This window comes from Solanum pennellii, chromosome 8 (assembly GCF_001406875.1).
Source record: "Solanum pennellii chromosome 8, SPENNV200".
NCBI lineage: Eukaryota > Viridiplantae > Streptophyta > Magnoliopsida > Solanales > Solanaceae > Solanum > Solanum pennellii.
The window spans coordinates 64,339,216-64,361,814 of NC_028644.1; the positions used below are offsets into that span (position 1 = coordinate 64,339,216).

Consider the following 22,599-nt stretch of genomic DNA (forward strand, 5'->3'; position numbering starts at 1 on the left):
TTATGAGGTTATTAATTCACAAATAAACACAGATTCAGATTTGAATTTGGTGAAAAGAATTGAAAAAAAGATACATAGCAAACGAAGAAGAAAGAAGAAAGAGAGAGTCAAAGAAGAAAGTTGCGAAATTGTATTCATATCAGAATAATATTCATATTAATTTTTATTTGTCAATTATTTTTCTTTTACTCATCATTTGTACTTTTATTAAGAATATTGTATTTTTTTTTATTTGTAGTCATTTAAATACGTATCTTATATGAATTTGTATTTCTTAAGAATAGATGTATCCTATTTTTTAACAGTCAGTTTATATTTTTTTTTAGAATATTGTATTCTGATTATATCATTTTCACTATGTATGTTATCTCATATGAATTTATATTTCTTAAACATATATGTATCCTGTTTTTCAACAGTTAATTTGTATTTTTTTTAGAATATGGTATATTGATTATATTATTTTACTATGTATGCTATATGTTTTCCAGAATCTTGTATTCTTATTTCTTTCATAGTCAATTTGTATTTATATTTTTAGAATATTATATCATTCCTCAACAAATTTATTTTTTCCACCAAGTATGCTATTTTCCCCCAAAAGCTTGTACCTTTCATAAATCATATTCATAAATATTGAGATACGTGTATAAATATATATGGTAATAAAGTAATACAATTTTGATCACTGGAATACAATTTGCAGTTTGAAAGAAAAAAATTAATTTTAATTTGAATGGTAAAGTGAGCACATAAGATGTAAAAATATTGGTATACAATTAAAATGAAAACATAACAAAGGAAAGTTGATCTAATAGAATGAAAAAGGAGTTTTTTTTGAAATTGTTAATGATGAGAATTTTTCTAAAAACTATTATCTCACTTTTCATCATACTACTTTTTGTATTTTATATATTATTATACAATATTCTAAATAAAAACTAGAATAAATAGAAATACGAATAAAATAAATATTGAAATAAATACGAAATACAAAATTTTCGAAGAAACAAATAAATACACATGAAAAAAATATATGAATACAAATATGTTTCTTAAATAACTATAAATTCATTTGATATACCTATTGGAATGACTAATAAAAAAAAGATTAAGATTATGGAGGGAAAAAAAAGAACAAAGTTTGAGTTTTATTTGAAAATATAACTGATGAGAAAACTAAGTGATCTTTACCTTTTTTTGAAATATTTTCTCCCTTGATTTTCTCCCTTTTGTTATTAAATAATTCTATTCTTTAAATAAAAACAAATAATAAAAACATAAATAAGATATATATTAAATTAAAATTTTGATATTTTTATTAAATATTAAAAGTGTTGCTAATAAGCCTTCTTAAATATTAAAATATTGACATTTTGAAAAATTTCCCTTTTTAATATGGGCAAAAGTAATATGAAATGGAGTGAGTATAAGAAAATAAATTCAATAAAAATTAATTTATGGAAGGGTGAAAATCATTTTGATCTTCTAACTATGCTTCAAAAAATAAAAACTTCTACTGTCATATCTAGAGGGTAGAAGCTCATGAACTCATGTAATTCTATTTCTACTTGTTTAACCAATACATAAACAATTTTTTGGAAACATAAAAAGAAGTATAAATATGAAAATGGAGCAATGGCAGAGCTTGGTATATATATAAATATGAAAATGGAGCAATGGCAGAGCTTGGTATATCTCTTATAATATATTTCTTTGCATTTTAGAAGTGAACTTGCAGTCTAATGGTAAAGTATCAAGTCCTCCTTTGCAAGCTCCTGAGTTCGAGCTATAGCCTCAACAAGTTTTAGGGGAATCTTAGTAGCTCAGTTGATTGGACAAGTTACTATTTATAACGATGCTTCGATCAAAGTACGGATATAAACAATCACAAGAGATTAATGAGAAAGATGTCAGAATTGGAAGTAGGTTTCTATACATATAACTCTTTGACCAATGGTAATCATTCCAAAGCTTATGAATTACTATGATGTATGGTCACATTTAGAATTGGTTAGAAAAATAGTTAAGCGCAACTTGATGTCCAATTGCTTAATCGAATGATTATTTAGTCTAACTATGACTACGTCTACGCTAAAGATCATTTTTGATATAGTGAATCTGATCCCCTGTTTTTCGAGACAGGATCTGTTTGACTCTTTAGAGCTACTTGCTTTCTAAGGTTCACTTTCATTTTTTGTGGAGATATCATGCAACTCCATTAAGTATAAGCTGCTAAAAGTGGATGTAAACATGGAACAAGCAACGTATGTTTACTACTGCTGTTGCCAGTGAATAAACTATGTTTTCACATTGTTGATGTTCGACTTTGCGTAGCCACAAGAAACGATACAACACGATACATTATGAAATAATAAGTAACAACCATAAAAAGAATGACGCAAGACCAATTCAGAAAAAAGAACGAATATATAAATGAAGCAAACACTACAAAACTTTGTTTCCATACTCACAAAATTGATCATTGAGCTAAAGCCAAACATAAGTAACTAAAAGGTAAAAAATATTGAACATCTTAAAGATCTAGTTGACAACTCGAAAGCAAAATCTTGAATTGGTTTTCTCCCAACGTATCGAGATCTCGTCATTTTCTTTGAGATTCCTCCTTTTGACAAAATCCTTTGTCCATGCTTTGACAAGGTGAAAGCTATTAGTTGCCCATTTTTTTAGAGTCAAAATATGGCTTGTCTGTGTATCCATATCAAATACGGTAACATCAACTCCACACAATTGTTGGCAAATCATGCTCCGTTCTTGCTCGTTCATAAAGGGTAATATGTAATTATTCACGTCTTGTCGAGATAGTAATAGCCTTGAAGCTCCATTCACATCGCTTCTAGTTAGCTTTTTTGTTATCCAATGACCTTCCTCTCCGCTTGTCAGCTTGGTCTTCTTGCGGGGGATGAATTTCTGTTCCCCCAGTGATCTTTTAGGAGCAGAGTTACCCAATGCATTGACCTCCCGACTTGATGAATGTTGACTATCAATGGAAGATTGGGCAGTCGAAGATGATAGAGAAAGACAGAGATCAGTTGATGACGGAGGAGTAGTGTTTACAATTGGTTTCGAAGCAGCAAAGTTTTTAGAAACTCCGGTAAAGAGAGTCAAAAAAGGTGAATTAGGATCGTCTTTGCCGCCATCTATGGAAGAGAAATCATAAGTAGTACTACTTGACGCTGCCGCCGATGATGGAAGAGTAGTACTACTAGAAGACGATTGATGATAGCGAATTGGTTCAGCATCAATAACATTGTCTTCTGACAATGGCGGAAACAGAGATAACGTTAGAAAATCGTCGAAAAATCGATCATTATTTTCCATTGCAATAAAAGAATATGAATAGTAAAAATTTAGGAACGAAGAAGAAAGGCTGTGTATTGAGTCCCTTTTATAGATTTGTGAGACTCTCCCATTTATGATCAAAATGGGAACTCTGTTTAATCTTTTCTATTTTCCGTATTAGAAAAGGTAAGGGAACACCATTTCTAAATTCTGTTTTTGGTAATAATTATTTAACTTAAAAGTTTGTTCACTTCTAAATATTACCAAAGGTAGAACTTCTAGAATATTATAGTAAGTTTTTAATTTACCCACTTAATAATCAGTAGTTGTAAATAAAATGATAAATTTACTATGTTAATAATTATTTTCTTAATAGGTGTGTCAATTCAAAAATAGATAATAATTTAATGAGTTCATGTTATTGGCTATCTATGGACTTGGTACATAGTCTTTAAAAAAACAATTAAATTTTTAATACGTATTATTTGTTCAAGAATCCCCCCTAATTAGGTTAGTAGCGTAAAATTATTTTTAGGCAAATACTGAAGTAAAATAATAAAAAAAATAAAATTGAGCAATAAATAATACGTATTATTTGTTCTAGAATAGCCCCTCCAATTAATTAGGTAAGTAGTAATTTTGGTTACGTCCTCCATTTAAAGCTCAAGACAAGTGATTTTAACTGTAAAAACTTAGCAAAATTTAATATTGAAAATTGTGAGCTTATTTGACTATTTAAAATAATAATTTTACATAATTTCAATAATAAATATTATTTAAAGTTTAATTATTAATAACATAGTTTATGTAATTTTACAGATAAGTAAAAAACACAACGAAATACATAAAGTTTTATTATCAACATTAACTTTACAACTAAGAAATTTGTTCAATTGTTTCCCTTAAAACTGTTTTGGTTCTTGACTAAAAGTTATATTAAGTAACACTTAATGTGTCTTAATTTATTGAAATGTTTTTGATCGAGCACAATAACAATAACATATCTAGTGAAATTAGGATTGTGTATCAGTTGATTCGGCTTGTTTGAAAATTTATTAATTTGATCTATCGATATGTAGACATGTAAAATTATCCTAGAGTCATTAGTATATTAACTTATTTGATTATTGATTTATTGGTCATTGATCGATATCGATTTTATTATTAGTTTAACCATTAATACTTGACATAGAAAAATCATTGAAAAACACTTTGAAACAAGGTCACATACAAATTAAATAATCAATACACATAATAACTCGATAATAAAAAATTAATATACGTTATCAAAATTGGTAAATCAATAGCTTGTTTTCGATTTGAGTTATTAATTTCGATTCAATTTTGAACACTTTTAAGCGTAACCATCCATAGTGAGGGCTTGAAAAGATGGAGTGTAGGCCATTTTTATCATTATCTCTCTAAAATAGAAAAACTCTTTTCGAAAGACAATCCATAAATATATTTGATTAGATAAGTAATTTAAAAACGAGAAAAACTTTTGAAACTCGAGATGTAAAATTTTACAGGTAATGAATTAATAATTTAATGGAGGTGGATAAATGCAGGCAAGCACGTGCAGGCCAATGTGTATATTCCCATTCCATTATACACCAAATATAATTATATTCTATAGTTTTTATAAAATTGAGTGTAAAAATAATAAAATAATGATTCATCATCATTATTACAACACTCACTACTCAACTTCATCTTTTTGGTCTTTATCTTCCATTTCCCTTCTCTCTCTATATATGTAGCAGTTACATTCTGTGTTTTCCTCAATCTGGGTCGGTCGACATTTTTATCTAGGGTAATCCCTTAACCCCTTTTCTTCATTCTTTTGATTTTCAATTTCTTGTTTTTAGTACCTAGATTTGCTCTGTTTTAGTGTTTTTTGTGCGTTTGTGGTTCATTTAATTGGATTTTGAGCAAATGGTGTTTGTAAATGGTGTTTTTTTATATGGGTATTAGATTGTTAGATAGATATCTTCTTATGGATGACAAATAGTGAATGAAATTGGAAAATTTGGATCTTTTTCGTCTAATTAGTTGCAAATTTTAGCTAATTCCCCTTTTGTTCTTGACCTGTGAGCTGAATTACAACATAAGTGCCACTTTAACCAAATGTGGTGGGACTGCTTCACCCTTAACCATATGTTTCGGGTTGAAGTGGGTTGGGAGAAAATCCTATCGGGAGCGTCACCCTTGAATCGGCTCGTGATTCGTTTTTTTGGAGCTAATAATCCCTAAATAAGTGGTGTTTTAGGGATTCAGGAAATTGTTTCCAATTATACCATATGTTAAAGAATTAATCTACTTTATAACCGTGCTCAATTCTCCAGAAACATCGAATACATAGGGTTAACTTAGTAAATTATGCTGTACGTCTATTGTTTTTCTTAATAGGCTGGAAATGAGCTAAAGCTACACGTAATTTGGGACGGAGGGAGTATGATTTATCTTCTTTTACTTGCCTGATCTGCTTTAAAAAGCTAAAGATTTTCTTTATTGCATTACATATCTATGTTTTTTTTGTGTGTCAAGTTTATTAGCATTTAATTTTGGATTTGTGATGAACTTTCATTTGATTCTTATATTGGTTGTCGTAAATGGAATGGCATCGTTCAAGGTTTTTATGGTTCCTATTGAATAGTAAAAATTTGGCGTGATGATACCTTCTATTAATTGTTCCAAAGTGCCTCTTCAAGGAGTTTAATGAGCTACAAGTTTATGTTGTTTAGTTTTGTGTCAGCATTGTAGTTTAGAAGTGGCATAAAGTTGGGCAGAAGAGCCAGGAAGAGTAAGCATGTCAAGTGATAGTTGCAGCCACTGGTGTTATAGTTGTAGACAACCCGTGAATCTCAGGAGACAAAATGATGTTTGCCCCAATTGCGGTGGTGGATTTGTTCAAGAGCTTGAAGACATAACGAGTAGTAGTGTAGATAATCAGACCCAGAGGCCGAGATTCATGGAATCCGTCTCAAACTTTTTAAGACGACAAATCTCAGCTACAAGTAATACTTCTGAGAGAGGGAGATCTGATGGGGGTGCTGAAAGAGGAAATTTGTGGAATCCGTTGCTGATTTTCAGTGGTGATACGCCTGTTCGTATGCCTGGGGATGGTGGAGTTTTGGAGTTTCTTAATGAGGCACTTGGATTCCGACAAGAAAATGGTGGTGATTATTTTGTTGGTCCAGGAGTGGAGGAATTTTTTGAAGAAATTGTAAATAGAAATCAGCGTGGTGCTCCTCCTCCTGTCTCGAGATGTTCAATTGATTCCCTACCAACAGTCAAGATATCAAAAAAGGATGTTAGATCGGATTCGCACTGCCCTGTTTGTAAGGAGAAATTTGCTCTGGGGACTAAGGCAACAAAATTACCTTGCAAGCACTTATATCACTCGGATTGTATCACGCCATGGCTACAACAGAAGAATTCATGTCCTGTTTGTAGAAAGGAGCTGATACCTGAAAAATCTGGCAATGACCATTCTTCTCGAAACTCAAGGAGTGAAAGCAGAAGCAGCAGTAGGCGAGTTAGTGCTAGGGAGAACATTTCTCAGAACCAAGAAAGGCGGAGACCATGGTCTTCCCTCTGGAACTTTGGCTCATCTCGTTCTAGTTCCCGAAGTACTCCAGCTGCTGAAACCAGCTCAGAGACCAGCCATCAACACAATAATTACTCTGAGTACTCCAACTGGCCCTTTGAATAGCAAGGTTTCTCTAAATGTAACCTGTTTTCTTTTTTCTAATTCTTCATGATCATAATGTTCTACCTCTGGTTGAACTTCTCATGGTTGAGAACCCCCCCCCCCCCATGTGTTTACTTGCTTTTGTAATGTACATTTGAAGCTTTTCATGTGTTTCTGATGACTGAATTATATTTGGTTTCCTAAGTGTGATTTAACATTTGTACCTTTCTGATAAGTAGGTAGTACATATCTGGCCTTCATTATCTTTACTTTCCATTTACATTGTTACTATACTGTTTTCATATGTAGTAGTCTCGACTCTCTCGAGGAAAAAGCCTTTGCTTGGGGAATAGAATCATGTCTTGGTAGTTTACTTTTCATCAATAAAACATGGAATTTCAACTCTAAGATGGGTCTTTGCCCCTATTGCGTAAACGTTTGATAAGTATACCAAGTCCCCCTTCACTAATGAAGTAGATCTATTCTATTGCTTGGCTCTTACCAAACATAAAGAATTCTTTCTAATATACTAAGCTTAAACCTCAATGATCCTTTCGTGAGCAATTTAAACATAATAAATCCCTTAACTAAAAGGTTGGGATACTTGTTTAAACCAGTGCTTTAAAAGGCGGGGCTTTCTACTTAATACTGGGCAAGGATAAGCCTTGAGACATGGGCCTTGAACTTCCATTCTGTCCTTTAGTCTTTCTCTAGTTTGGAATTCATTGCATAAAAGATAGACAATGGACCACATTATTATCATTTGAGAGTCGATAAATGCCAGTGAGCTATAGATATTGACAATAGTAATGCAAAAAAGCAGTATGTCTTGCATCATCTAGCATTTGGTTCAACTAAATTTTTAGAAAGATTATGTTACAAGGAAAACAACTTGAAACCTTTAAAGAAATTCATGAGAGAATTTGCAAGATCATGTATAACTAGAGATCAAGAAATGCCATGAAAATTGCTAATGGCCAAAGTGATTTTGTTCGGTAGAATGGAGCCATTCTATCTGAAGTAATATAAATACTTTTAATATAAGTATCTTGTAATGATCTCTGTTTCAGCTTCATCACATCCAAGAGGCAAAAATTTTCCCTTTTCCATGGAATAATTCTTTTGTTCTGTGGATAGAAATTTGTTGATTTAAAGGTATTGAGATTGTATTCTCTCTCTGTTCTGTTCCCACCACAGCTTTGCGTGCACCTCCCCAAACTTCTCCCGACTGTATGAATGTAGAGAAAGTTGTAAGAAAATGTCCAAAATGGATACAAATTTCAGCAAAATAGTGTTCAGCCTTTTCAATCATGTCTTGAGTTCATCTACACAGTTGAGATTTTGAAATACCTGAATCTTACACGTCGTAGCTCTCTAGTGCCATCAACTAGTTGTCTGATGGTTATATACACACCAGGCTCATCTTGTTCTATCCATTCTGACTCCATTTCACTGGCATTACTTACGGAAAGTGAAGCTTCATCCCTAGAGTCTGTAGTTGTCCTTGACGCATCCATATATGACATATCCCCCTTTGGTAAACCAGTTGATCCAGATGGTTTATGGTAATTGCTTGGTGGCCAGTCCTTATTTGTTGCAGGGGTCATCATAGGGCTTTCTATCGCGGATCCAAGCCTCGAATAATTGGAATCTCTCTGCAGAAAAGAATCTCAGGTATATCAATCTCCATCTATTATTTCCTTTAGATCTTTAAGCTATTATAATTGATCCTTTATCGAACTTGATGAGTTTAGAGTCGTTTGAATCAAGTAAATTTAGTGTTGTTATTGATTTTTAGGGCACAGAAGTATAACTTCTTGCTGGTAGATGACTTGATGAGCAGAGCTGGCTAATTACTTGATCAGGGTAACAAGCTCATGAAGGGGAAACCTGTTAGCTAAATACTAAGTATTTCGGTAAATTTAGCAGATAACTGAGTTAATGTAAATCAAAGGAGAAAGAAAATTGTTGTGCTTAGACAAATCAAATCTAACTGACTTACTCCGTCCTCAGACCTTCCAGGTGTGTTAAGAGCTTGTTTGTTGAATCTCTGAACATTGTAGAGCTCCATAATTCGGTCATAATTCTCACCCCACCATCTTTGAGCTTGCCATTTGTTGAACATATCCCGACTTCAAAAGAACCCAGGGATATTTATTGTCAGGACCATCAAAGGGTGTTTCAATAAGATACACATAACACTGATATTTTCAATAAGGATAGGAATAATACAGATAGCAAGTGGACAATTTGATAGCTTATCGGGCCACCTAGAAAGCTACATAACACGGATACTTTCAATAAAATAGGTCATCATTTCAGATGGCATGCAAAACACATCAACTAAGTAATAAGAATGGCACAGGTAGTAAGTAAGATAATTAAAGGCTCAGTACTAAACAAGTGAAATATTTTAGTAGACATGACTCTTGAGGGAATAAAGAAAGGGGAAACTCAATAAGAATTCATGAATGAATGAAAGGGACTAAACATTGGCCTAGGATAAGATTAGGCAAAGAAGCTTTCAGTACAAAAGAGGCTGTTTCTTATTGTATTCATAGGCAAGAAGTTATCATTATCATAATTCCCATAATTTCATTCTAGACGACGACTCTATCCGAAGTTAGGATCAGTTACATGAATCCTTATTGTCTATGTCACTCCATTTAAGCTCATCTTAGTCCAATATTATATACTATGATAAAGTTTTGCGGTAGAAATGAAGAGAGACTTTTGATAGATACCTAAATCGGATTCGTTTAAGATCATTTCCACCATTAGGGAGAGAAACAAAAGTGATCTGAACACCAGGTTCAACATGTGCAGTCCACTCTTTTTGTCCATCATCTTCCGCCACTACCTCACCAGACTGAGAAATAGATTCTACACCACCACCACCACTAAATCCTCTAGCAAATCTTGAATCAGGCCGCGGAGTCCTTAGATTACCAGCACTAGTAAAATCCCAAGCTGGAGTAGAGCTTGAACTTGCTGGTTGAAAAGGATATGGAACTCCCTCTGATATTGTATCAAAATCAGGATAAGGTCTATGACCTTTCCTGTAAGTACCAGTTGGTGTTGATGACTTGCATTTATATGCACCAGAGACCTTTAAAGCAATATCCTTGATCTGCAAATGTTTAAAAATTATAAGTTCATAGCAACTTAGTACAACATCAAGAAGATGGATTCTTGATTAAAAGATTAACTACAGTACTAGCATAAGTTAAAACAGTTAATATGTGTAGTTCAATACTAATGAATATATGCATAAATGACAAATATATGATCAAAGAAATTACAATAGAATGAAGAGTAAATGGTTTAGGATCCACTCTTTAGGATTATGAAGCGAAATGCTCAACATGTTTCTGCCTCTAGCTTCAGGGCTTAAGCGCGAGTTTGACAATATGAGTTTAACAGATTAAATGTTACTCTCATTGGCAAGGAAAAGTATGTTTCATGAAGTGAAATGCTCAACATGTTTTACCCTTATCTTCAGGGCTTAAGCGCGCTTTAACGATAAGTCAATACTAGTTTAACAAATTAATGACAGATTAACTGTTCTGCCTATTTCAGACAGTAGGAAGTGATTCCACCTATTACTGCTGCTAGAAATGGTATCTTTCTTGTACTATCAAACAAAGAACATCAAAGCAGAAGATCTCTTTATAGGTCCAAAAGCAAAACTTACTGTTTGAAAGTCACTTAATTTCAGAAGTTTAACTTTCTGGGGATAGTGATGAATTCAACAGTTGAATTTGTGAAGGATTGAGTAAATTGGAGTCTGGACTACAGTGAATGAACAGAAATATCAATGGCTGGTCATGTCAAAGATAATTCAGACAAGTCTTTGCCCAGACTAGTCTACATTTTAGATCTTTTTATTGGTTTTGCAACTTCTAAGTAGACTTGACCAAAACATAATCACAAAGATCACTTCAGTTGAACTCACATAACCGCGTCATGAAATTTGTCTTTTGCTTATGCATCGTTCAAGGTGTCTGTCGAATCCTCCACAAGTTGCACATTTCTTAAAGATCTGACTAGTACAATAACACTTTTGACGCGTCCAAACAACATAGCTTATCATTATAGGCCTTCCTATACATTACACTTTATTATTATTATTGTTCTAAGCTTTCTTAGTGGTCCAATTGGTCAGCCTTACAAACTTAAAATATTGTTAGTTTCAACAACTTTGGGATGGAAATGAAGAAGTAAGATAGAAAAGTACTAAAATCATAATTGCAAGATGATCTAAAATAAGGACCACTAGATGAAAGCAAACTAAAGTAAAGAAAAACATTATGGGACCAAGAACTTAGACACATGATCCAAGAAATAACGTGAACATGACCCAATCTACATGCTAAACATAAAAGAGTGGGGTCAAATAATTTAAAAGTCATATTATAAGTACCATAGTGCCCACAAATACAAATGGACTCAATGGATTTTCATATGGGATAACTACAAATGGTGATCTAATTTTACATATACACGTTTTGATAATCTCATATTCAAAACTCATCGAAGATAAAAACTCTAATTTTACCTAATACACATCGTCGGTGGATAGTAGCAGGTATCTCGAGGAATTAATTGAGATGCGCGAAAGCTAGTCTGAACACCACGGTGATAATTAAGAAAATAAAAGTAACATTCTATGGTCCTCACCCCACCCCCGCGTGACCAACAAAATTGTTTATTTCATGTTACTCTTGTTAACCCAATGTCCAAATATAGCCCAAAATCCAGCTAGGAAATGTGGGCCCAAAAGGATGAAATGTGGGGCCCTATTAAAGATATAGGGGCTAAAGAGACAGGTCTCGTACTAAGAGTTAGCTTTGCTTTGAACAAAGAAGAAGAAAAAAAAGTTTAAACATTTTTGACAAAAAAATATTTAAATTAAACTACAATGAAATTCAATATAATCAACGGTATTATTAAATCGAACAACATCTGAAATTATAAGATAAATAAGCCTCTCTAAACCATACAAATGAGGGTCAAAACTCGAATGAAGGGTTTGATTGAATACTGAAGAGTTTCACTCGTGCCTTCACTACCACTAACAGAAACATATTCAGTAAAAGTAGGGTCTGAGAAAGAGAGAATTTATATCAATCGTATCACTATCTCGTGGAGCTAGAAGTCACGTCTTCAATTACAAACGTCTTAATAATAATGAAATATGATATTCGAAATAGATTATTATAATGAATTTGAAAAAGTAGAAAAATAGTACCTGTGCTGTGAGGCTTTTGATGGAATCTTTAGTATGGGGAGTAGGAGCACGGCCACGAGGTCCTTCTTCACCTCCATCATCTTCTATCTTTTGCTTACACGTTATACATGTCAACATCCTTCTCCTACACTCTCCCTTACTATATCTTTTCTCCTACCAAAAATAATTAAAATGAGATGAGTAAAAAAAGGAAAGGTATAATACATAAATGTATCATTTAACTTGGATTCGAATCACATTTATGCCCTTCAACTTTGGGTGCGCACAAGTACACACTTAAACTTGTATAAAGTTGAACAAATAGACACACATGTCCTACATGTTATCCAACATGTAATTCTTTGTCCTACATGTATTGTGTCATGTAGGACTCATGTGTTTATTTATTTAAAAGTTGAATAGTTAAAGTGTCTGTTTGTGCATCATGAAAGTTGAAGGTCAAAATTAAAATTTGAAGCCAAATTTAGGGTCCAATATATGTATTATGCCAAAAAGAAATTCACTAAACATATATTTATAACAAAAATAGATATTTCGTTATGTTTGTGAGAAAGAATTTCGAATATTATAATTTTTGCATAATTTAACAGAAGTTGCAAGTTGAATCTTATTATCTAAGTTATGTATGTTAGATGAGATGTTGAATTTTAAAAAGATTACTAAATATAAAAAGCAAACTTTGTTTGAAACAAAATTAAAATAAAAAGTGAGAGAAACAATTTAGTATACATTTTTTGTTTTCCTTCTTGGAAAATAATGTAAAATATTGACAATTTTTAGTCACATAAAAACCAGAAAATCTTAATACTAATTCTACAACAACAATAACGAATTTAGAATGATATCATAAAATAGAAAATTTTGAATATACATCAATCTTCTCCGCACTTTAGAGATACATAAAAAGATTATTTTCGATAGATCTCCGACTGAAACAAAAATAAAAAGCAGGGTCTGTGTTACCTATATATATACACTTATACACACTCAAACAGTTACTTGAAGACACTGTTCATTTGACATAATCACATTTTCTAAATGAAAAATAACTCAAATATTAGAAGAAAACTCTTAACATATACCAAATGTAGTCTTACAAAGTATGATCTAAAATATACGTATATCTTAGCTTTTACCTTATAGATAAAAGAAGTTGTTTTGAAAAATGAAGTTAATGAAAAAATAAATACATGAATGTTGTAATTTATCTACCAAAAGACAAAAAGAAAAGAAGTTAAAATAGACAAAGAAAGAAAAGAGAGACACAAAACTCTGAGGATCAGAATAAGTACTTAAAACAAAAAGGGAAAAGAGTATGTGTTTGTTTATATATTAAAGAGAGAAAAAAAAACTCATTCTGTAACATTGCTTTAATGTATAGATAAATAAAGAAACTTCATAATTAAAAGAGAGAGAAAAAAAAAACAGAGGTTAATTCAAAAAAAAAAAAATTTATCAATGACCAGAGCCGAATTTTCTGACAGATATTCATCATTATTAATCAATTATAACATATTTTAAAATTTTAAAAAAAAGGTAAAAAAACAAAAAAAGTGGAAAAAAATAGGAGTAGTAGTAGGAGTATAGTATGAATGATAAATCGCTGTAGAAATTAATAGACATTGTCGAGTTTTGAAAGCGGCCACTGATTCTAAATACAGACAAACCACATTTAACAAAAAAAACACTCTTGATAGTGACCCACCCCAAAAAAAAAAAATTAGTTTCATATGTCGATTTTAATTTGTTTATCTGATTTTAACTCGAAATAATATTTATGAGATTTAAAAAATATTTTTGAATCTCATAGTTTTTGAATAAAAACCTGTTTATATTGACTTATTTTATATGTTTTCGAGGTAATAGATTCAAACATTGTTAGAGCATTTGAGTAAGTTAGTAAAAAATGCTTATAAACATTTGGTTTTTAAACTAAAATCAGACAAAATCATAATTTTAACTTATAGCTTTTTTCTTTACTTATAATTTTAAAATGAAAAATCAATCCAAACAAGCTCTAAAGATTTGTAAAATGTGTTTCACGGTAAGCATTCAAGAATTAATATATGTGTGTGAACAAAAGTAATTAGTGACCAATATATTTTGTATAAATTTTTTTTATATATATATAATATAAGTCTCCGTTGTAGGGTGTTTAATTCACCATTTTTCCATTTTTCATTATATGTGGTTACGCCACTGTTAAGACGTACGTTTTAAATAAAAAGTTGTTAAAAAATTAAAAAAGGAATTAAAACGAAAAGTAAGATAAGCAAATTGAAACGCAATTTTTGTGAGTGTATTCATACCTCGAAATGGACAACAAAATATGCAGAAACTGAGCTAAATCCTTCAGTAAATATTCAAAATGTCTTCAACAAAATTCTTCCTTTTTGCTATTTTTGGATACCCTTTTGCAAATCTTGAAGAAATATATAATCAAATCACCAGAAAAATATTCACCGGAGACGGCGAGTCTCCGGCGACAATTTTTTAATTTGATAAATTTTCTAATACAAACAAAAATTGAAGGGAGAAAGAACAAAGAAGATGGAGAATATATGTAAATGTAATGAAAAAAGCACAAAAATAGAGTGAAGACAAAGTAAGAGAAAACAACATTGGAAAATTTGCAGAGGTATTTATAGGAGGAACTGACGCCGTCAAATTTTGTCGTTGTTATATAACGGAAACCGTGTATTTATATAATGGATATAAAGGGGGTACAATGCAATGTTTGGTTGTACATTGTTCTTTAAGGTTTGGACTTTATTAAGGGTTTTGTCATTTAGACAAATGGATCAAATGTGGTCTTGATTGGGGAAGACATGATGGGCCCATATGTCGAGGTTTGTACACGTGGCGTTATTTGATTTGATTAGAAGTATTATTAAAGAGTGGGTCAACCCTCGAAAAATTTTAATAAATATTTTGGTTGGGGAATTAGGAAATTAATTTTATTGGATCAAAGAACAACCAAATCAGTGTGTCTTTTTAATTTTTGTCATAAAAAAAAGTAATTTATTTTCGTGTTGTTAATTGCGATTTAATTTAACGTTAATTTTAAAAATGAATTACTTTTATTACATGCTTGATTCCACTTATTTTACTGCTTTTCTGAGCATATTTATTTAATAGAGGAAAAAGTAAAAGTGAACTGGAAGTGATTTCTCAGTCACCTAAGATAAGTTCCGTTCAAAATTAATTTCGAAAATTCAATCGCAAAAATAATCTATCAATTTTATTAAATATTAATTAATAAGAATAGTATGGTAAAATAATTCTTATGAGGGGTGTATATAATTCAAATTTGACGAGTAAAAGTGAACATAAAAGGAGTACTTTAAAAAAAAGAATTTACCAATACGGGAGTAGATAACTCAATTTTTTAATCAAGTAGTATATAACTAACCCGCTAAAGATTAAAATTTATATTGTTAACCCTAGATTTACAAAGTACTATCGTCAACTCTAAACCTAAAATCCGGTTCAATATTCTATTCACTTCTTAGCTTTGAAAATAATGAGCGATTCCTTGTTAATTATCGCTTTTCCTGAAATCGGTCACGTAATTAAAAATAATTGTGCAAAAGAACTTAGCTAATTATTATGATTTTGTTGGTTATTTTTCTATACAACATACAAAGATGTTACTGTAATATCTTTGCGGAAAATAAAAAAACAAGTATTATCCAAATCTTTTGAAGTGATTTCTTTAAATTCTTTATCTTTAAAAGCTTATAATGAAAGTTTTCTAGGTTCTTGATATTTTCATTTTACAATTGACTCACATTTACATATATATTATTCAATATTAAGGAATATCGTCAATGAAGCTTCGACATTATCAAATATGTTGGTTCGATATTATTAATTTATAATCAAACACTAGCTCAGTAGAATATTTTTTTTTAAAAAAATAAAAATAAAAAAATTCAAGCAAATAAGGGAAAAAGCTCTAATATACCCCTCAACTTTGTCATTTGGAGCTAATATACCCCTCGTTATAAAAGTGGCTCATATATGCCCTTACCGTTATACAAACGGCTCACATATACCACTGCCGTTACAAAATGGCTCACATATACCCTTCATTTAACGGAAGTTAAAAAATTAGTTTTAAATTTATATTTATTACTTCTAATTTTTTTTAAAAAATTATTTAGGGGTATATATGATTCTTCTATCAAAGTTCAAGGTATATTTCAATTTTTTCATACATAAATTATTTTTTGACTTCTTTTATTATAATTATTTGAATTTCTTATTCTTATTTTATTTTTTTCTTTCATTCCTTAGTTTAAAGAATAAAAAATTAAACTATTTTTTTGTGTGTATTGTAATTTAATTTCGTATTCGAAGAAAAAATTTGATCATCTACAATATGTTTTACAAGAATATTAATGAAACATTAATAAATTTGATTATCAAAATAATAATGATAAATTAGTCATTGAAACAAAAAAAAGTCAAAAAAAATATGTTTGACGAGGATTAAATTTATTCATATGGGATTATATTTTTTAGAAAAAAATAATAAAAATTTTAGATTAAAATTATTTTTTTTTTCATTTTCTTTAGGGGAAAGAGGTATATGTGAGCCATTTGTTTACAAGTAGGGGTATATATGAGCCACTTTCATAACAAGGGGTATATCAGCTCTAAATGACAAAGTTGAGGGGCATATCAGACCCTTTTCCCAGCAAATAATGTTGGGGTGGGTGGGTGGCATAAGTGGAAGGAAAGAGAAAAAGAAATGCACCCGTGTAAAATGAAAGGTCAAATCAAGATACAAATATGAGAGTAGCTACACTTTATCACACCCAATAGTTATAAAAAGTACACATATTTACATTTATAAAATCCTCTAATAAGAAGAATATAGCAAAGTTCTTTCCCATCTCGTCAAGTTCCATGCAATTACAACAACAAATTAAAGAAAGAAAGAAGAAAAAAAAAGGCAAAGAGATTCTTCATACTTATTCTTGATTCCATCATATTTTTGTCTTACCTTACCACTAAGCAATCCCAAATTCTAATTTTAATTTAACACTTTTTTAGTGTTGACAAGTTTGCCTAGTTAAGCAAGAACATATTTACTTAATAGAGCTGTCAATATAGGCTAGCCCATCCCATCCAGACTAACTCGTATAGTCTGTTCTGATATCATGTTGGAATGTGTTACTATCTCATCTAAAAACTTAACGTGTATATTGTTAGATTAGTCAAAGTACCGTACATATTAGAGCATAAAACAAAAGGTAATTTACCGGCTGTGACCATTCACTGCAATGCCATATTTTGGGCAGAGTATACAAATTTCATTCAGACGTGTAACCTGCTATTGTCGGTTGTCAGCAATGCTGCTTCTATATATTTTGCTGCTTCTGTTTTGGCATTTCAGGTTTAAATATTTTTTTAGACTAATTTTATTGCAGAAATCATAAATCCCAATTCTGCTTTATTTATTCCTATTTGTGTGGCTTAAGCAATGAATGAATAACCAGACAACTCAATGCCAGTCTATTTTCATACCTTAACAAGCAACAACACCCTCCCGGGGCGAAGCTAGGGGCGTAAGAGGGTTCATTTAAATTTCTTTCATTTGAAAATTTTGTATGTAATATATAATTGGTAATTTGGATTCTTTTTATTGAGAAAATTCAAATATGAAAAAGTAAATACACAAAAAAAGTTAAGGAGGTTCAACATTTATCTATTGTATATGTTAGAGTGGGTAAAAACTACTCCTACATTGGTTGGGAACAGACTGGTGGTTTCTTTATATGAACTTGGGTAATCCTCTCCTCATGAGCTAGTTTTTAGGATTGAGTTAAGGTGTCATATCTTTACGTGGTATCAGAGTCAGGTTCATCCCCGTTTGGACTCACGGTCCACACTCCAGTTGGACCTGAACATGGAGGGGTTGTTAGAGTGGGTAAAAAGTCCCACATACGTTAGGGAATGGACTGTGTGATCTCTTTATGTAAACTTGAACATTTCTCCTCTCATATGCTAATTTTTCGGGTTAAGTTAGGCTCATGTGTCATAATATTTATAATATATACAAAAAGAAGTAATATTACCTATGTATAAAACGATATAATTTTTTGTCCAAGAAGATTCGACAAAAGAAAACCTATATCTTGATGTTATTTCGGCCCCACACTTGCTTCATTATATTTTAAATATTCTTAGTGAAAATTCTCATTTCAAAACTCATCGAACTTAAATAATAGACTAAAATATAAGTATTACTGAAAAAAAGAATCTTTGAAAGAATAAACAATTGGTTTTATTGAATTGCCATCTATATAGTAAGCCAAGAAACATCCTTAGATGAGAAAGGGAACGAACCCTTCATTGGTCCCAAAAAGTACTACACTTCAGATTTAGATGTTTTTGGCATATATGATAAATCAGAGGTGTCAAAATGGACAAGTTAAATTAATTTATATCAATTATGCCAAGGCAAAACTTCAGATGAATTTACAGTATATTTATTCACGTGAATTCAATAGCTATCATCTCAAAAATATATATTAACTTTAAATCTTGAATATGTCTGATTGTAACCAACAAGTCCGCTAGACAAAAATCCATAGTTGTAGACATTCGTGCATTATGTGCCAATGAACTTTACTATTTTTAGTCAGAAATCGTTCCCATAATTTTTGAATTATTTTTAGATGATGGATTAGATCCGTGAATGCTGGGAAAAGGATAGAAAAGTAAAAGAGAGATAATAACTTTTTATAGATCATAACCCTAAGATTATAAATGGATCATAATGTAGTTACAACTTACAACCATTAATTAGACTTGAACTACAAGAAAAATAACTCAAATGGTTCCAAAATTATCATGTTAATTAAGTATAAATGTACTCTTCGATCTATTAATTTTTTATATGGTTGAAGTTTGCACTTTTATATATATACTAGTTTCTGACAACGTGCGTTGCACGTTTAATTTTTACTATTGTTATATAATTTAAAATTGTGCTATCAAATAGAAAATGTTTAAATCAACAATATTAATTTTATCAATTATATTTCATGTATCAACATAAATAAATAAAAAAGGATTGCGCATTTGGCATCAAGCAAAAAGTATGTGATATTAACTAATATAATATAGTCTTCTTTAACTTTGTATAAGTCTTTTTTATTATCTAAATATCAGTGATAACCTTTTATAGCCATAAATGGATATTAAAAATACATGCACACTTATTAATAAGATTGCCTATTTTATTTTAATGAGAAACGATAGAGTGAAATATTTACATTATTTAAGTAAGGTTCTAAAATTAAAAGACAGTACTATCAAAATTATACAAGATTTAAAAGCAATTACATTTAAAATATAAAACTGACAGATATATAATTTAAACGCTGAACTTCATACATACATCTATTTCAAAAGCTCATAATAATAGCTAAAAGATTACAACACCACAATGAGTTTATTAGAAATGCAAAAGAAATTAGAAACAACAATAATCTTCTTGATGGAGAATATATATCGAAAGAGATATGAGGACTTAGGCATGTCTGAAAAGAAGTCTTCAAGTTCTTCTCCCCACCTTATGTATTCTATTTTTTCATGGCTTTTTTGCCTATCATAGATGGAACACTTTTTTGATTAGCAATTGAATGACAATTTCTTTCATTTTTCAATGGTTATCACCTAGTTCTTAATAGTAGTAAAAATGTCTGTTTAAATTCTATATTTTTTGTTTTAAATAATAGTCTTTAATATATAGATAGATGGAAAGATGAAAAATACAAATCATAGTTAGACTTAATAAGAGAATTAACATTACCACTAATAATAATTGCTTTGAACTTGAAATTTAGTCTAGTTTGAATGAATAACTAAAAAGATGAAAAACACAAATTATTGTAATTAGTAATAAATGAGGCAATTACAAGTCATCTCAATAATTTATTACTAATTCATTCATATATAATAACACACTTTTAATATCTTAGTAATAATAAATCAAATAAATAAAATCAGTGGCACTAATCGGATAAATGAGGAGTCATCTTTTCATATGCCAGTAATTATTCTAGGATATACATGTACAATTAAAATATATCTTCACATTCCAAACATTTAATTATTTGTTTATATTTTAATTAAGAATTGATTTAAGGAAATGCAAAAGTCATCTACATTTTTATTAAAATGATACAATTTAACATTTAAACTAAATAATTAAATGTTTTTATAACATTTAATTTATAGTAAGGGTAAAATTGTAATTCAACTTTTAACTTTTTTTGTTCTCTCTTATAATAATATATGATTATGCATATGTATGTACATTATATATATGGTATAAATATATATATATATATATATATATATAATACTGTATAATGTGTATATACTGTATAACTAGATTATCCAAAGACAACAAGTTATATAACTTTCTCTCAATTTTACTCACTCGATTCATATATACCTTTAATATTTGTCTATTTTCCTAAATTTAACTTTTCTTTCAAATATGCTATGAAAAAAATTAGGTTTACTTCCTACCTAATATTTTATGTAGTTATTCAATAATAACAAATTACCATGAAATATTAAAATGAATAATTAAATAAAATCTATTTTTAATATAATGAACTGAGCGAGTAACTAAATTTTGACCAATAATTTTGAAATGGAAAAAAGTTGAATTTCACATTAATATATGAGTGTGTATTTTTGGCAAGTTTTCTTTCTACAAATGAGATTTTAACACGTGGCAGTGAATGGAAGAATGAGCTTTTAATAATTGTTCTAAAGAGAAAGGGTCGTTACAAGATCTTGTTATAGAAGATATAAAATTATAAAAAAAAAAAAAAGGTATAGTCAAAGTTTCTTCCTTTCAATTTGTTCTTCAAATTCTTTATCAGCCAAAGTGATCTTCATAGTGTCCATTTTTCCTATTTGGTGTATTAGTTAACTGGCATATTTTTTTATCTTCTTTTTTTATTTCTCTTTTTAAGTTTAAAATTAATCCAACACTTTTGAATAGTAAGAGATAAAACTTTTTCTACAATTATCACCTTCACATTCTTTTTTTTATACTGTCCTCTTATAGCAATTTGCAGATTTTTGCCTAAAGCAAAGTTAAAAACACAGTTCTCTGTTATTATATAGTTGTACAAATTAAACTCTTTGCCTTCTGGAAATGGGACCTAATAAATTCTGACATATATATGTCTTGCCAACTTGCTATGCCTTTTAATTATGATTTAACTTGAAAAATAACTCTATTATTAAGAAGTTAAAAATGATTGTTTGGTTGGGAATAAGTTATTTCATGATTAATTATTCTGCGATAATTATCGTATCATGTATATATGAAATAACTTATCTTATCACTATGGTATAAATGGTAGATAAGTTATCCTAAATGTAATAACCAAACAAGACACCAAAATTTAATCTCATGACTATTTATTCGTATATCCCACACCAAACACCCACTAAGAGTATTAATTATCATATGTTTGTGCCAAACTAAGTGAAATAATCTTTCAAACTCTCTTCATTGGTGAAACTACAAAGAGAGTGTTTGCATAGTTGTTATTGTTATAACATCTACTTACGTTTTTATTAGTACTAGCGTGACTAAAATTATATATATTCATCTTTCTTTCACTAATAATAAAAATGTAGATATTTTCAAGAGTTGATTTATAAAATCGTGTAATTAATTTCATCAAAAAGAAAGTTCTTCGTGTAACAAAAATAACATGCAGTATCTAGAAACTACAAGATTTTTTCACTAAAAATCACATCAAAAAGTTTAATTTGTCAAAATTAATACATGCACTAGAAAAGAATAAAGAAACATAGTAAAAGATCATTGGACATCAATAGGAGGTGAACTGTTAAAAAAGTAATGGATCTTGAGTTAACTCAATTTTAAAATCTAATTCAAGAGGTGAGGATTGTGGGAACTCTTCAAACCCATCTAACGCCAATGACATCTGATGTGCAAAATATGAAAGCCCAACATCGGAAATGAGAAGTAGGATGGGTTTTGCTTTGATATCATGTAAAAAATGATATCAAAGGTGACAAATGTCCAAGTCATATTAAAGAGACCGCCCGCGGGACTCTTCAACCCCACCTCACGCCCAGGATATATTATATCATGTTATAAAAATTGAATTAATGAATCTATCTTTGATATCATGTTGAAAAAATTACGTCAGAAGTGAAGAATGCCCAAGTCATATTTAAAAGATCATCCATCAAAGAATCGATACGAGACTCTTCAACATAGACCTATCTTAGGTTCTCTTTTTTCCTTTTTGGTGTGTGTGTGTGGCGGGGGGTG

The 22,599-nt window shown here is 30.2% G+C and overlaps 3 protein-coding genes across 4 annotated transcripts; 1 reads left to right on the forward strand and 2 right to left on the reverse strand.

Annotated features, from left to right (window-relative positions):
* Positions 1-2,544: 2,544 nt before the first annotated feature.
* On the reverse strand, positions 2,545-3,355 carry LOC107027838 (B3 domain-containing protein At2g33720-like). Its single transcript, XM_015228894.2, has one exon. It carries the CDS (start codon positions 3,340-3,342, stop codon positions 2,545-2,547), a length of 798 nt encoding a protein of 265 aa, XP_015084380.1. The 5' UTR covers positions 3,343-3,355.
* Positions 3,356-4,959: 1,604 nt separating this feature from the next.
* On the forward strand, positions 4,960-7,232 carry LOC107026960 (probable E3 ubiquitin-protein ligase RHC1A). Of its 2 annotated transcripts, none has more exons than XM_015228105.2 (2): positions 4,960-5,116; positions 6,048-7,232. In XM_015228105.2, exon 2 carries the CDS (start codon positions 6,113-6,115, stop codon positions 7,016-7,018), a length of 906 nt encoding a protein of 301 aa, XP_015083591.1. In that variant the 5' UTR covers positions 4,960-5,116; positions 6,048-6,112; the 3' UTR covers positions 7,019-7,232. The 2 variants fall into 2 exon arrangements, with proteins under 2 accessions (XP_015083591.1, XP_015083590.1); XM_015228104.2 differs by having other exon boundaries at positions 4,964-5,116; positions 6,059-7,232.
* A 562-nt stretch (positions 7,233-7,794) lies between these two features.
* On the reverse strand, positions 7,795-14,836 carry LOC107027007 (protein BREVIS RADIX-like). The gene is made up of 6 exons (XM_015228162.2): positions 14,558-14,836; positions 12,249-12,401; positions 9,742-10,127; positions 9,000-9,129; positions 8,348-8,652; positions 7,795-8,225 (listed from the first exon to the last, which is right to left on the reverse strand). The coding sequence occupies exons 2-6, from the start codon at positions 12,363-12,365 to the stop codon at positions 8,147-8,149; spliced, it is 1,017 nt and encodes a 338-aa protein (XP_015083648.1). The 5' UTR covers positions 12,366-12,401; positions 14,558-14,836; the 3' UTR covers positions 7,795-8,146.
* Positions 14,837-22,599: the final 7,763 nt, after the last annotated feature.